The sequence below is a fragment of the Blastocystis hominis genome (genome assembly GCF_000151665.1).
Source record: "Blastocystis hominis, Singapore isolate B (sub-type 7) whole genome shotgun sequence assembly, scaffold_16".
In the NCBI taxonomy this organism is placed as follows: Eukaryota; class Bigyra; order Opalinata; family Blastocystidae; genus Blastocystis; species Blastocystis hominis.
In genome coordinates this window covers 340,503-357,145 of record NW_013171823.1, presented here as the reverse complement: position 1 = coordinate 357,145, position 16,643 = coordinate 340,503, and the positions used below count along the sequence as shown (strand labels likewise).

At 61.1% G+C, this 16,643-nt stretch overlaps 1 protein-coding gene; it reads left to right on the top strand.

The window, feature by feature from the left end:
* The window catches only part of GSBLH_T00002129001 (uncharacterized protein), a gene marked incomplete at its 5' end in the record, with an annotated part of 29,739 nt that extends 13,096 nt beyond the window's left edge, over positions 1 to 16,643 (top strand). The window contains one exon of the mRNA XM_013040653.1: positions 1 to 16,643. This exon is cut by the window's left edge and continues 13,096 nt beyond it. Within this exon, the coding sequence (XP_012896107.1) occupies positions 1 to 16,580 (16,580 nt within the window). The 3' untranslated portion in view covers positions 16,581 to 16,643.

Here is a 16,643-nt window from a genome sequence, read left to right as displayed (position 1 = left end):
AGATGGCGGTGGACGAGAAGACCTTGCAGGAGATCTTCGACAACAGCGGACTGGACTCGATTCTGGAGGCGATGCAGAACTATCCGGACATGCTGCAGTGCCAGATCACGGGCTGCGTGTTCCTGTCGCTGATGCTGCATCATCGCAAGGTGCATCGCGATTTGGTGGAGCGCGATGTGGTGGTGCTGGTGATCGAGGCGCTTCGCCATCACCCAGACAACAGCCAGCTGTGCACGGAGGCGATGAACTGCATGAAGCTGCTCACGAACGACCGGCGTGTGATCGAGACGCTGATCAAGGAGGACGCGATGACGGTGTTTGTGAACTGCATGTCGCACTTCCTGAACGATGCGAAGGCGCTGCTGACGATTAGCGACGTGGTGAAGGCGTGCATCGAAGTCTCGCCGGTGCTGCACGAGCACTTCGCGAAGAAGGGAGGCGTGGAGCAGTGCTTGGGCGCGTTCGCGGAGAACGGCGACAATGTGGACGTGCTGCGTCCGATGGGCACGGTGCTGCTGGGCGTGACGAAGTACGACGAGGCCAAGAAGGCGATCGTGAGCAAGGGAGGCATTCGTCTGTTCTGCGAGACGCTGCGCAAGTACCTGGATCTCGCCAATCGGGACGAGCTGGTGTGCCGTCGCTGCCTGCAGGTCATGTGCCGCATTGCGGAGTGCGCGGACTACCGCGTCGACATGGTGAACGAGGAGTTGATCACGCTCTGCGTGTCTTCGGTGAGCATCTTCGAGAAGGTCCCCGATGTGATGGTGGCGAGCTTCATGCTGATCTCGTACCTGTGCTCTACGAAGGAGGGCGCGGACAGCGCGCTGAGCGAGAGCGACCTGCTGCCTCTGCTGAAGGAGCGCATGGAGGGCTACTTGACGGACGCGGAGGTGGAAGCGGCCGGATTCGCGGCGCTGACCAGCATGCTGCAGGACAAGCGGAACGGCGAGGAAGTGACCGCGAGCTGCATGCATCTGGAGCTGCTGCCTCTGCTGCAGACGGTGATCAAGACGAACGACAAGAATGCGGCGATGATGCGCAGCGCGTGCGGCTGCTTCGGCGCGTTCTCTGCTTGGCCGGCGGCCGGTGAGATTCTGGGCTCGCAGGAGTGGATGTCGCTGCTGGTGACCATCATGCACCAGTTGGACGACCCGGAGGACGCGATCTGCTTCGCGGAGATGTTCACGCTGATCTGCCGCAACGTGAAGACGGCGGACACGATCCGTTCGCGTCTGAACAACAGCATTGCGGACCGTCTTGGCGAGTTCCAGGCGGATGAGAAGGTGATCTTCAAGCTGTTCGTGCTGCTGGAGGTGCTGAGCGACCGCGAGACGTGCAGCGGCAAGGGCGCGAAGGATTTGTATGACCACAGTGTGTACAAGAAGCTGAAGAAGCCGTTCAAGTCGGTCTCGTGGGAGACGATGATTCCCATCTGCGGCGTCCTGCGCAACTTCTTCGACCTGCCGGACAGCGACAACTACTGCAACTACCTGATCAAGAACGACTACATCTCCGTGCTGCTGAACGCGGTGCGAAGCCACCTCGAGGTGGAGCAGTTCCTGACCGCGGCGTTCTCTGTGCTGGAGCTGATCGTGCGCTCCGTGGATGGCTGCGGCACCTTCCTGGCGCTGCGCGGCGTCCCGGAGATCACCGAGCTGGTGTGCAGCCACAAGGACAACGAGGCTCTGTGCGCGGCGGGTCTGCGCGTGCTGGCTTCGTGCTCTCTGGACAAGTCGAGCTTCAAGGAGCTGGTGGACAAGGGCATCATCGACATCGTGCTTCAGCACATCGACACGGCGGGACCGCAGCTGCTGGCGGTGCTGCTGGAGATCGTGAAGAACATGACAGGCGACGAGGAGTACGCGCAGAAGATCGAGGACGCGGGCATCGTGGAGCACTTCTCTGCGATCTTCGACCGCTACGGCGAGACGGAGGAGGTGATGGCGGGTCTGTCGGGCGCGTGCATGCACATGTGCTACAGCGAGAAGAGCAAGACGATCTTCCTGAACGACGAGGTGGTGAGCAAGCTGCTGAAGGTGATGGCGATCCACTCCGCTTCGCGCGACATTCAGTACTTCGGCTCGTCGACGATCGTCTCGATGATGACGTTCTCGGAGATCTGCGCGATGCTGATGGAGAGCGGCATTCTCTCGATCCTGATCCCCGCGATCTCGCTGCTGGCGGAGAACGCGGCCGCGCAGACGGTGCTGTTCGACATTCTGCAGCGCCTGCTGGCCGCGGAGGGCTGCGAGTTCACCGCGGAGTCGTTCAACGATTACCACTTCCTGGTGGCGGTGGGCAAGGCGCTGGATGCGCACAGCGAGGACGAGAGCATCGTGATTCCGGTGCTGACGACGCTGGTGGAGGTGGAGCGACGCGTGAAGAACTACTACGCGGTGGTGGAGGACATCAGCTTCTTCAAGGCGTTCTCCAAGTGCTACCGAGCGGATCTGTCGAGCGACGCGGTGGTGGATCTGATGCTGCAGCTGCTGCTCCTGTTCAACACGGCTTCGATGGAGATGGCGCAGATGATGCTGGAGGGCGACGTGCTGTACATGGCGATGTCGCTTCTGAACATCACGAAGGACAACACGGAGGTGATGGAGCGCGCGTTGCTGTTCGTGGACGCGATGTGCAAGTTCATGGAGTGCTGCCAGTACGTGGTGATGAATGCGCAGGGCGTGCCGACGCTGCTGCACGTCTTCCGCTTGCTGAACAGAGCCGACAAGCTGCCGACGGTGCTGTCCGTGTTCATGAGTCTGACGCAGTACCGCGATCTGTTCGAGTACTACGCTGTGGAGGAGGTGATGTCGACGGCCCAGTCGTGCTTGACCACGTACGAGGACGAGCCTGTGATTCTGTACGAGAGCATGATCATCCTGGGCAACCTGGCTGTGGTGCAGAAGCAGGCGGAGATGCTGGTGGCTCGCGGAATCGTGAGCCGTGTGATGGAGATCGTGAATCGCTTCCACGCGGAGCACGATGTGATGCTGGCCTCGGTCTATCTGCTGCAGTTCGTGTGCAAGAGCAAGGTGGCCTGCGAGCAGATGATGAAGCTGGACAGCATTCCGAAGCTGCTCGCGTATTACCAGAGCGACTATTTGGATGACGAGGAGATCACGTGCAATTTGCTGGCGTGCATGAATGTGCTGTGCGAGGAGGATCCCTTGCTGGAGATCTATTTGGGCACGAATGGCTGCGAGGTGACTCTGCAGGCTTTGGACCGCTTCAAGGAGAGCTACCGCGTGGTGTTCTACTGCGTGAGCATCATCATCCAGATCTACACCAACAATAAGGACGGCGAGCAGTACGCGAGTCTGTACGAGGAGGACCGCATCAAGATGTACTACGACTTCCTGGCCACGTTCGCCTCGAAGACGCGCGTGGTGGTGGTTCTGCTGCAGCTCCTGACGCTGCTGGGCGAGGACGAGACGATTTCGGACATGCTGATCGAGTGGGGCATTTCGGAGACGATCTGCGCCGGCTTCGAGCAGTACCAGGCGAAGCCGACGGTGCTGGCGGTGATGCTGGATCTGGCGGCGGTGCTGGCTGCGTGGGACAGAAACAAGCAGAAGATGCTGGGGGATGACATGGTGAACCTGGCGCTGGACTGCCTGGCGAACAACAGCGAGAACCAGAAGGTGGTGACCTCGAATCTGCTGTTCCACGTGCAGATGGCGCGCTCGAAGCTGTGCTCTTCTGCGTACTACTCGACGGACTGCGTGAACCTGACGCTGAGCCTGCTGCCGATGTACCAGACCGTGGAGGAGGTGTGCGAGCCGGCGCTGTCGCTGCTGCTGTGCCTGACGGCGATGGACCCGCGTCTGGAGCGCTACAACAGTGACGAGGCGCTGAAGGAGATTCTGGACGTGCTGCAGATGAACGAGAAGAGCGAGCGCCTGCAGACGCGCGGCTGCCAGTTGCTGCAGATGCTGTCGAGCAACCTGAGCATCTGCGGCCGTCTGGTGCGTCTGAACGCGGTGACGCTGCTGTGCAACGACGTGAACCTGTTCACGGCGAAGAGAGAGATCCAGGTGTGCGGCAACAGCGCGCTGTACGCTCTGACGTGCGAGGAGGGAAGCGTGTCGACGATGCTGAACCTGGGCGTGATCTACACGCATATGGCTGTGCTGAACAGCTTCGCGAAGGACCACGACGTGCAGAACGCGGTGATGCACGTGGAGGCGGTGCTGTGCGACATCCCGATGGGCTGCACGCTGTTCTTCAACGAGAACGGCCTGCTGAAGGTGTTCGCGGCGATGAACGAGTTCACGCACGACGCGGAGTTGCTGTCCTCGTGCTGCGACATTATCGCGCACTGCCTGCAGCTGATCCCACAGGACGATACGTTCCCTGTGCTGCTGCACAACAACTGCATGATGCTGGTGCTGAACATTCTGGACAATCTGCACACGGATGTGAGTCTGCAGAACTCGGCGTTGGCGGTGATTCGCGAGATGGTGCTGCAGCCTGAGTACCAGACGCAGTTCATGGACTACCAGGGTCCGGAAGTGCTGGAGCGCAGCATCTACAACGAGCACATGCTGGACACTGCGGTGATGAGCATCATGTCGATCATCCACAGCCTGACGCAGTCGGAGAAGATGTGCAAGAAGCTGCTGCGCGTGGAGCTGATGAACAACCTCATCGACGTGATCAACATGTTCAGCGGCAACAAGCGCGTGAACAAGGACGCGGCGAAGATGTGGGAGATGGCCACGCGCAACAAGGAGCTGGCGGAGCTGCTGCTGGACACGCAGGTGATTCCGCAGCTGGTGCGCATCATGAACATTTACCAGAAGACCTACGTGCAGACGCCGCTGATGAAGTCCTATTTGCACCTGCTGAGCACGCAGGAGAAGAAGGCGGCGCTGCTGATGATCGAGAGCTCTGTGATCAAGGCCTGCGCCTACTCGCTGAAGATGTTCGCGATGTCGGCGGATGTGGTGCGACCGTGCGTGGAGGTGCTGATCACCCTGATCAAGTACCCGGAGGCGTACGAGCCCATCCTGAACGTGCCCTTGCTGCCGGATCTGATCGCGGTGATCGGCCAGGAGGGCCAGAACGAGCAGCTGCAGAGTCGCTGCGTGGTGCTGCTGAAGAAGATGATGTTCCTGGCGGGCTCTCGCCTGTCGCTGCGCTCGGTGTCGGATATTCGCGTGTTGGTGGGCGTGATCCGCACGACGCTGAAGAGCGACCGCAAGATTTTGAACAAGTGTCTGCGCATTGTGGCGCGCTCGCTGACGCTGGTGAATCTGTACGAGAAGATCAGCTCCTCGGAGCTGCCGGAGGCGATCTGCGACGTGATGCTGCACATCAACGAGGAGAAGACGCAGGGTCTGTGCATGGAGATCATGGCGCTGCTGGTGAAGAACAGCGACGAGACCGTGGAGGTGTTCATGCGTCGCGACGTGATTTCGATCCTGGTGGACAATCTGCGCGTGTACGCGGACAACAAGACGATGAGCCAGAACTGCTGCATGGCGTTCGCCTTCCTGACGAAGCACGAGGAGGTGGTGACGTACATCGCGATGATGAGCGTGTCGAAGCTGATTATGGACTCGATGCGTCGCGATCGCTCGGTGCGCCACGTGATGTACTGCGCGCAGTGCATCGCGAACATCTCCGCGAACGAGAACTGCTGCAAGGAGCTGATCGAGAACGAGGCGGTGCAGGAGCTGCTGTCGCTGTGCTCGAGCTACATCTCGGAGGAGGACACGCTGAGCGCGATCACGTACGCGCTGTATTGCCTGTCGCTGGACGAGCGCTCGCACGCGGTGTTCGGCGCGAACCACTGCGTGGAGGTGTTCACGGACGTGATGACCACGTGGATCAAGCGCCCGAACGACGAGATTCTCTGCAACATCTTCTCGACGGTGTTCAACCTGTACAAGGTGCGGAGCGTGCTGACGGCGCTGAAGAACGGCGTGCTGCTGGAGCTGATCATCAAGGTGGTGAACAGCAACCTGTCCAAGAACCTGGCGAAGGCCTTCACGCTGCTGTGCAGCCGATTGGCGGAGGACGCGGAGCTGCGTCCGGTGCTGGTGCGCTGCCAGGCGGTGATGCCGATCCTGAAGTGCATCCGCGACTTCCAGCGCGGCCGCACGATCAACAGCAAGGGCTTCGCTGCGCTGAACCTGCTGGGTCGCCAGGAGGAGGTGATGCAGGAGCTGCTGGAGAAGTACGCCCTGAAGACCAAGCAGGTGGAGCACGTGAAGGATGTGGACGTGTCGGACGTGGTGATCAAGGTGATCGTGGAGAACGGCTACGAGAACACGGTGCTGCGCAGCGGCCTGGCGGCTCTGGAGTCGTTCCTGCCGTTCGATGAGGACGGGCGCCAGCTCTACTCGCACGATGCGACGACGGTGGTGATCCAGAGTCTGGGCAAGCTCTACGAGGAGAAGGAGACGCAGGTGCTGACGCTGCGCGTGCTGAAGGTGGCGCTGCGCGTGCCCGAGACTGCCGACAGCTTCGAGCGCGAGGACGGAATCAAGCTGCTGCTGCAGGTGGTGGCGACGTTCTACGACTCGGTGGAGCTGCAGCTGGAGGCCATGGAGGTGATCGGCGAGCTGGCGATGACCGAGGAGCTGCAGAGCATTCTGTTCGAGAACCAGGCGCTGAACTATTTGGTGCACGCGCTGGCGAACTTCGGCGAGGAGCCGACGGTGCTGCTGCCCGCGGAGGTGGCCATCCAGGAGATGTGCGCGTACGAGCCGGTGTGCCAGACGCTGTTCGACCTGGGAGCGGTGAGCATGCTGGTGAGCACGCTGGAGAAGTACCCGAAGAACGCGGAGCTGATGCTGGTGACGTGCAACATTCTGAACATTTGCGCGCAGAACGCGAACTTCGTGCCCACGGTGTCCAAGTTCAAGATCGTGGAGCTGGTGCTGAAGTGCATCGTGGCGATGCGCGAGCAGGCGGAGGTTTTGTGCGCGCTGCTGCTGACGCTGTTCTACCTGGTGGATCTGAGCGAGGAGCTGGCGAAGGTGTTCCAGAGCAAGCGCGGTCCGGAGCAGGTGAGCGAGACGTGGAGTCTGTGGGAGAGCAAGATGAACGTGGAGGAGGAGCCGGAGAACGCGTCGGACATCAGCAGCGTGATCTACTACGTGCTGCACTGCATCACGGCGTACGCGGGCGATGTGGCGATCATTCCTCGGCTGATGAGTCTGCACTACGTGGAGCGCATCGCCGTGGCGATGGAGCTCTTCGACAACGACAAGGCCGTGCTGCGCGAGGCGCTGATCGCCCTGGCGCGCATGGGAACGGCGAGCGAGGCCCCGAAGAGAGTGATGCTGGAGAAGAACGTCGTCATGCTGACCATCCTGGCGATGGGCAGCTTCCTGGACCAGAAGCGTCTGCTGGTGGCGGGCGCGATGGTGCTGAAGCTGCTGTACAGCGAGGAGCAGCGCGAGAAGATGGAGAACTCCAACCTGGTGTCGACGTGCGTGCAGGCGCTGGCTCGCCACGGCTCGTTCCGCGAGATGGTGAAGACGATGAGCGAGCTGCTGCTGGAGCTGGTGAACGAGGTCACGTACCCGCAGTTCAAGGAGCAGAAGGCGCTGAACGTGCTGATGGACTGCCTGGCGGTGCATGTGGAGGACGAGGAGTGCTGCATCGCGCTGCTGCGCTTGGTGGTGGCGGTGCTGTTCACGGCCGTGGCGCAGGGCGAGGGCGTGTCGACGCGCATCGTGGAAACGGCGGTGTTTATCATGAACAACTACACGGATTCGGAGGAAGTGCAGAAGCTGGGCATCGAGCTGCTGGAGGCGTTCGTGACGCAGGAAGGCGACATGATGGCGTTCCTGGAGCTGGGCGGACTGGACGTGGTGGTGCGCGCCATGCGCAACGACTCCGAGTACATCCGCTCTTCGTGCTGCAAGCTTCTGTTCGCGGCGTCGAAGACCGCGGTGGTGCGCGATGCAATCGTGCAGGTGGACGGCGTGGCGATGCTGATGCTGGCGATGAAGGAGCATCCCAAGTGCGCGCCCATCCACCAGTACGCTTCGGCGGCTCTGGCGAACATGGTGGCGACGCACGAGGTCTGCATGCAGGTGGCGGATCCTCCCGAGCTGGAGCTTGACGGCCTGAAGCTGCTGTTCACCTCGCTGAAGACGTTCAAGACCGTGTGCGAGGTGGAGGAGTCGCTGACGCAGGTGCTGGACCGTCTGCTGGAGTCGGAGGAGGAGCTGCGCAAGCGCTTCTGCGCGCTGCATCCGCTGGAGGTGCTGCAGGAGGTGCTGGGCAACTTCAAGGAGAGCGAGGACGTGGCGTACAACGTGTGCGGCATCCTGAGCTCGCTGGCCGCGGATGTGGCGAGCCGCGTGGGCCGTCACAACCGCGCGCTGCTGCAGCTGGTGGACGAGTGCATGGAGATCCATCAGGAGAAGGCGCGGGCCGAGTCGCACATCGTGAAGGTGGTGGCGACGTTCGGCACGGACGCGAACTGCCTGGCGTTCTTCGTGGAGAAGGACACGTACCGCCTGATCCGCGACGTGCTGAACGCGTTCCAGAAGGAGAAGGACGTGGTGGCGGTGTCGATCCGCGCGCTGCTGGTGTTCACGTCGGAGGCTCGCTGTCTGGAGAGTCTGGAGGAGGCGGACATCCTGACGCTGTGCAGCAGCATCATGTATCTGTACCACAACGATGGCGCCATCATGGCGGACGTGTGCAAGCTGCTGCTGGCGTTCACGGTCCAGGACGACTGGGTGGTGAAGATGGCGCAGCTGGACTTGGTGATCAAGGTGGTGCTGGTGCTGAGCCGCCTGAGCGAGCATCGCGACGCGGTGCTGAGCGCTGTGCACCTGCTCCGCGGAATGAACAAGCCGGTGATCAAGGACAAGTTCAAGGACACGAACGTGGTGACCAAGCTGGTCGAGTGCTCGAGCAAGTATCTGCTGGATCTGGAGGCGCTGCTGGAGATTCTGCTGCTGCTGGAGGACATGAGCGAGTACGACCCGACGCGCCTGGCGCTGGGCGAGGTGGTGGCGTACCTGGTGAAGGCGATGCGCAGCTACAGCAACAACCGCGAGCTGCAGCGCGTGAGCTGCGTGCTCCTGGCGCATGTGAGCGAGAACCAGGACAACTGGAGCTCGCTGCTGAAGGGCGAGTGCATCGAGACGGCGGTGGTGGCGTCCAAGAACTTCATCAACGACGCGGAGATCCAGCACTACGCGCTGGAGTTCTTCTCGCGGACGGCGACGGACAAGGATTGCCGCGAGTCGATCCGCACGCACGGAGGCATCGCGTGCGTGCTGGAGGTGATGACGAACAACCCGACGGTGAAGCACGTGCAGCAGTACGGAGCGCTGACGCTGAACGAGCTGGTGCGCGAGGAGAACGGCGCGTACATGATGAGCGAGTGCAACATGAACGTGCTGTTTGCGGATTACGTGGACTACAAGGACGACGACGACGTGATCACGCCGGTGGTGGGCGTCTTCGCTCTGTTCTCGCGCGTCCTGAGTCTGAACAACGGCGACCGCCTGCTGGATCGCCGCTTCCAGGAGCAGCTGATCGAGCTGCTGCGTGAGCGCCGTGCGAACGTGAAGCTGCAGAGCAACATCTACTTGCTGGTCGAGAACCTGGCGCAGGACGACGACAGCAAGGACTACTTCAAGGACGAGGTGCCGGAGCTGGCGATCGCGTCTCTGCGCGAGGAGCTGGAGAAGAACCAGCGCAAGAGCATGACGCCCGCGGAGCTGGCGGTGTCGAAGGAGATGATCACGCACCTGAGCGAGGCGATCCGCTGCTTGGTGCGGAACATCATCGTGAAGGAGGTGGTGAACGAGACCATGCTGGAGCTGCTGGGCCAGACGCTGCGCGTGTACGACGATAGCAACCCGTGCGTGCTGGCGCTGCTGCGTCTGTACGAGGTGCTGGTGAAGGAGAAGGACTACATCGCGCTGATCGTCGACCAGGGCATTCTGACCAAGTTCTTCGACCTGTACAAGACGTGCATCCGCAGCTGGATGATCGAGAAGAGTCTGCTGAAGATCTTCCGCCGCATCGCGAACTCGGAGGCGGCGCTGGGCGAGAACATCATCAACAAGGGCGTGATCGAGGACGCCTCGCTGCTGATCCAGGGATACGCCTACCGCGATCTGCTGATCAAGCAGGCGATGCTGTGCTTCCAGGAGCTGCTGGATCTGCCCATCGCCTTCAGCCACTTCATCAACTCGGACGTGGTGTCGTATGTGGTGCAGCTGCTGCCGATCCACGTGCGCGACCGCGACGTCATGGGCCAGGAGCTGGACACGCACAACCTGCTGGACCAGATCACCAAGACCCTGATTAAGCTGGCGCGTCCCGAGGTGGCGGACAAGTTCGTGAGCAGCGAGGCGGTGCCGGAGGTGCTGGACGTGATGAAGAAGTACGAGAGCGAGGAGAACGTGCAGGAGCTGTGCATGCAGCTGCTGGGCAAGCTGGTGTGGATAATCGACGGCTTCGCGGACGACGAGGCGCGCCAGATCGTCGACCGCGTGCTGATCGCGCGCAGCACGTTCAGCGCGAGCGAAGCGATCGCGGAGTTCTCGGCGGTGGTCTACAACTACTTCTCGCAGCACGAGAGCCACCGCTGGAAGATCAAGCAGCCGGAGGTGATCGTGCTGCTGATCGGCTCGATCCAGATGCAGGTGAACGAGAACACGGTGGTCCACGCGAGCCAGGCGCTGGCCGCTCTCACCGACCAGGAGGAAATGGTGAGCGTGTTCTGCGACAACGACGGCATTAGCGTCGCGCTGGAGGCGCTGGACGTCTTCTCGGACAGCCGACTGGTGTGTCTGAACCTGTTCCGCATGATGTGCGTGGTGCTGTCGGACCGCGACAAGACGCACATCATGCTGGTGACGCTGTCGGACCACGTGGGCAACATCACGCCGCCGTTCCAGAAGCTGACCGACGATCTGGAGGTGATGCTGGCGGGCGTGAATCTGCTGGCGCTCTGCTTCGCGGACAGCGAGTGGTCGAGCGTCCTGGCGGAGCAGGAGCTGCCGCCCTTGGTGCTGGACGTGATGACGCAGTTCATCGATAACGCCGAGGTGGCCACGCCGTGCTTGACGGTGTTGGCGTGCGCCGCGGAGGACTCGGAGTGCGTCGAAGACTTGATCAAGATCGACGTGTATCAGAAGACGGTGGACGTGATGGAGAAGCACAAGCTGAATCGCACGGTGAGCCGAGGCGTGATGAAGCTGCTGCACCATCTGATGGACAGCACGGAGGAAGAGGACGCGGGAGAGGCGATGAAGCCTCTGGAGCGTCAGGTGGTGGTGGACATGGTGGTGGACATCACGAGCGCCTACATCGACGACACGGAGCTGGTGACGCACGCGGTGAACGTGCTGGCGGACATGGCGCTGAACAAGCAGGTGGCGCCGTATCTACACAACGCCAGCGCGTTCAAGACGATCGCGGACGTGATCGGGCGGTACAAGGACAACGCGACGATCCTGAGCACGGTGCTGCGTCTGCTGGGCAAGGAGTACATGGACCTGATCGACTACAACTGCGCGCTGCGCATGGAGGCCAACTTCCTGGCGGTGTACGCGGACCTGCTGGAGGTGTACATGGAGGAGGAAGAGACGGTGAAGGCGGTGCTGGATCTGGCGCTCGCGATGACGTGCTACGTGGAGGCCTGCAAGGACGCGTTCCCGCACTTCGTGCCCGTGGTGCTGCAGGTGGCGCGCAGGTACGACACCAAGCAGGAGATGATCGAGCTGGTGGCGCACGTGCTGTTCGATGTGAGCAAGAACGCGGCGATGGTGGGCCAGCTGTACGACGTGAAGGTGGTGCCGTTCCTGATGCAGCACCTGGGCCGCTATGAGGACATCAGCGAGAACGTGGTGCGCTATCTGGTGTGCGCGCTGTCGTACATCATGGTGGACGACGAGAGCAACCGCTTCCAGTTCGAGGACGGCCTGTCGTGGCAGGATTCGTGGAAGCTGGTGTTCAAGATCCTGCGGCAGTTCTACACCAACGGCAAGATTGGCGCTGCGTGCGCGTATCTGGCCTCTTCGCTGACGTCTTCGGACGAGGGCGTGGAGCTGCTGGACAGCGAGAAGGTGTGGGACGACGTGTACAACGCGACGCGCAGCGAAGGCGCGGTGGAGGGCACGTTCATGGGAAGCTTCACGTTCTGCTACCTCCTGCTGAAGAAGGAGATCGGTCACAAGATTCTGAACCATGACGACTGCCTGAGCATGGCGTCGCAGGGCATGACCCGCTACCCGGAGAGCGTGCCGCTGCAGTTGAAGGGCGCGAAGCTGCTGCGCGAGTACTCGCTGTTCGAAGAGACGGTGGACCTGATGCGAAAGAACAACGCGATCGAGGCGCTGGTGGCGGCGCTGGGCGTGAAGTCGAACGAGGTGTACACGAACGCGTTCACCGCGCTGCGCAACATGTGCACGAACTGCCAGGAAGTGTACGTGCTGGACGCGACCTCGGTACCCACGGTGAACGATGCGATGTGCGAGGCGCAGTTCCACAAGAACGTGATGGGCGAGATCAGCAACTTCCTGCAGCTGGGCGTGAAGGAGGTGGACGTCGTGGAGAACGTGATGGAGCTGATCGTGTGTCTGTCCGCGTCGAAGAGCCAGGCGGTGACGCTGGAGGTGCGGAAGACGATCGGCCTGATGGCGGTCTACTGGCGAAACTGCATCGACAACCTGCAGATCTGCGTGCTGCTGAGCTCGGCGTTCGCGCTGCTGAGCAACGAGGACCGCTTCCGCGAGGAGATGTACAAGGAGAACGTGCTGGAGATCGTGTTCCAGCAGCTGGGCATGCACGAGTGGGACCACAAGGGCGTCTTGGCGGTGATGCGTCTGCTGGCGCACATGACCAACCACAGCGACGCGAGCCGGTACATCGTGGAGAACGGCCTGAAGCACCTGATGGAGGTGCTGAACAAGCACGTCGAGAACATCGCGGTGTCGCGCGTGGGCTGCACGATCCTGAACTCGCTGCTGGAGCACTCGGAGTACCGCAACGCGCTGCTGGAGGCGAAGATCATCGACTACTACAAGACCTTGATGGAGAAGTACCTGTCCGACAACACCATCCTGATGAAGACCCTGCAGATGCTGAAGCAGTTCACCTCGCCTGCGGACATCAAGCTGCTGGTCGACGGCGGCATGGTGGAGGTGGTGATCGACATTCTGGGCAACCAGGCCAAGCGGTACTACTACGACACCATCAAGGAGTGCACCGACGCGCTGATCGTGTTCACCAAGCACCCCGATGGCCGCGCTGCGATTCTGAAGAGCAGCGTCTTCCAGACGGTGTTCGAGGTGCTGCCGCGGTGCATCAACCAGCTTAGCAACGAGCAGGTCGCCGAGGCGTTCTCCAAGCTGCTGGATCTGCTGCTGGAGGTGGTGGGCGAGGACGGCAAGGGCGTGGCGCCTCTGTTGAACGACAAGGGCGTGAGCCAGCTGGTGGATCTGCTGGAGAAGTTCCCGACCCCCGAGACAGTGACGCAGATTCTGCAACTTCTGCTGCGCGTGGTGGAGAACGAGCAGTCGTACGAGTCCTTCTGGGAGGAGCAGGTGATGACCATGCTGGTGAAGTGCTTCGAGGAGGAGAAGTACGAGGCTCCGCAGATGGTGATCCTGCTGGAGATCCTGCTGACGCTGCTGAAGACGGTCCAGGTTGCCAAGGCCTCCTTCCTGAAGAAGACGCGCGTCGTCCAGTCGCTGCTGGAGGTGATTAAGCGTCTGGGTTCGGACGAGCAGGTGGCGACGAACGCGCTGGAGAGCTTGGATCTGCTGATGCCCGTGGTGCAGAACGAGGCAAAAGAACAAGAAGCGGCAGCGGAAGCGGAGGAGGAAGAGGAGGAGAGTAAGAAGACGACTCTGGAGGTGAAGGAGCTGAGCCTGCTGCTGGGCGAGGCGGCGAAGGAGCTGAGCGTGCATCACAAGGCGAGCAACAAGATCGCGGTGAGTCTGGCGACGCTGCTGAGCAAGATGCTGGGCAAGCTGCGACTGATGTACCACAAACACCTCCACCGCTTCTACCCGAGCGACTCGAAGGGCATTTTGGAGGGTCTGCGCGATATGCTGGATGCGCAGTACAGCAACAAGACCACGATCCACAGCATCACAGAGGTGATCACGACCCTGTGCAACCGAAAGGAGGACGCCAGCACGTCGGCCGAGGTGGGCATCATCTCGGTGCTGTTCAAGTGCATGAAGACCGAGCTCAAGGAGGTCTTCAGCGACTGTTGCAAGGCGCTCTACCGCCTGGTGCGCAACTGCCCGGCGTCGCGCTCCCAGTTCGTGGGCGCCAACTCGCCGCGCGCGATCTACGACGGTCTGCTGCGCTACTCGGAGTCGGAGGAGGTCGTGAGCCCTGCGTGCTCGCTGCTCTACCTTCTGCTGGATGTGGACGGCAAGGCCAGCAAGATCGGCAAGGCTGGCAGAGCTGGCAGAGCTGGCAGAGCTGGCAAGGGAAAGGCAGAGAAGAAGGAGGAGGAGGAGCCTGCGGAGCTGGTGGAGCTGGACGTGCTGGAGCTGTCGGACATCCCGAAGATGTGCGAGCTGATGGACAACAGCTGGAAGAAGAAGTCGGACGGCTCGGAGTGGCAGCGCGAAGTGCGCGTGAAGGTACTGAACATGTGCCTGCTCGGGTTCGTGGCGCTGGGCACCAAGCCGGGCGCCGACGAGAAGGTGATGAAGAAGCTGGGCGCGGACGACGTGACCAAGCAGGTGGTGAAGACGTTCGAGCTGAAGAGCGAGACGCACACGTGCCTGGCGCTGAAGGTCCTGGCGCTGAGCTCGCGAACGGACAAGGGCCGACGGTCGATCCTCCGCGCCAACGGCATGGAGAAGATGCTGGAGGCGTTCGGTCCCTTCGTGGGCAACAAGGAGCACTGCGTGAACCTGCTGGAGGCGCTGTACAACCTGGTGGAGCTGCGCGAGCCGGTCAAGACGCTGGAGAAGTTCGGCCTGAGCCTGATCTTGGCGGCGATGCTGAACCATCTGGAGGAAGAGGAGCTGCAGGAGTTCGCGTTGCGCATCATCCACAGTCTGCGCGATCTCCCGAACCTGAGCGAGCTGGTGCGCGAAGACGGCGGCTTGAACGTGCTGATGGAGGTGTGGGACACGTACACGTACACGGACCCCAATCTGGAGGTCGTGGGTCTGTGCGCGCTGGTGATGCTGGACATCGTGAAGGACAACCCGCAGCTCCTCGATGCGGAGCTCCTGAGCGACTGCGAAAAGAACGCCAACTACCTGCTGTACTCCAGCGAGAATCCGGACGTGCAGGCCGCGATGTACAAGCTGCTCGGCGTGCTGTCGGAGCTCCCGCAGGTGCGTAGCGATCTGCTGAACGACGATGTGGACTACTTGCAGAAGGTGAAGGACATGATCACGAGCCCGGAGAATCCTCCGGAGTTGGTTTCCAACGCGATCGTGATGCTGATGCACCTGCTGGAGGACCCGTCGGTGGAGGAGAGCGAGGAAGGAAGCGATCTGGTGCAGATGGTGGCGAGCGCGCTGGTCCGCATGCTGGACGCGTCGAAGACCAACGCGGCGGCGAACATCGACGAGGTGTGCACGACGTGCATGAAGGCGCTGGGCGAGCTGCTGGAGAAGTATCCGAATTGCGACCTGATGGAGACCGGCGTGTACGAGCTGCTCTGCAAGATGATGGCGAGCGAGCTGTGCAACGTGGCGGTGGCCGCGAGCTGCCTGCAGATTCTGCAGAGCGAGAAGGATCTGCGGGTCATGCAGGAGCTGGGCGACGAGAACATGATCGATGCGGTGGTGGCGATGATGAAGCGCTTCCCGCAGAGCCGGCCGATCCAGAAGGACGCCATGGAGTGGCTGGAGCAGCTGTCGGAGATCGAGGCGAAGATCATGGACTTGAACAATGCGGCCACGGTGAACGCGGTGATCACGGCGATCCGCGCTTGCAAGCTGCAGAGCGCCGCGGTGAACACGGGCTGCAAGTTCCTGGTGAACGTGATGGACGCGCCGAGCGCGATGAACGCGATGAAGAAGCAGAAGCTGGGTCTCCTGCTGAAGGAGCTGCAAAGCTCCGGCAAAGTGGAGGAAAGCGAGGCAATGCAGAAGCTGGCGAGTGCGTTCCCGGCAGAGGAAGGCGAAGGCGAAGGCAGAGGCAGACATCGCACGAAGCATCGATCCCACAAAGGAAAGACACATCACCATCACAGTTCGAAGAAGGAGGAAGAAAAGAAGGAAGAAGAAGAAGAGAAGAAGGAGGAAGTGAAGGAAGAAAAGGAAGAGAAGGAGGAGGAAGAAAAGAAGGAGAAGAAACATCATAGATCGGGCCACGGTCATGGCCACAGTCATACTCACAGTCACAGTCACAGTCATAGTCATAGTCATGGCCACAGCCACGGTCATCGCCATGGGTCCGGAAAGGACGGAGAGAAGGAGAAGGAGAAGAAGAAGAGACATGAACACCGATCGGAAAAGGAAGGAGGAGAGAAGTCTCGAAGTCACAGTCGTCGATCGGGAAATCATCATCACTCAAGTCGTTCCAAATCGGAAAAGAGCGCTGAGAAGCCAAAGGGGAAGGCAGCACCCGCCCCTGAGGCCATCAATGACTCCGACTTCGACATGTAAAACGGCTTATCTTGTCGTTAAGTGGTTCTAACGATAGGATAGCGAGTACTCTGTTGCATAATT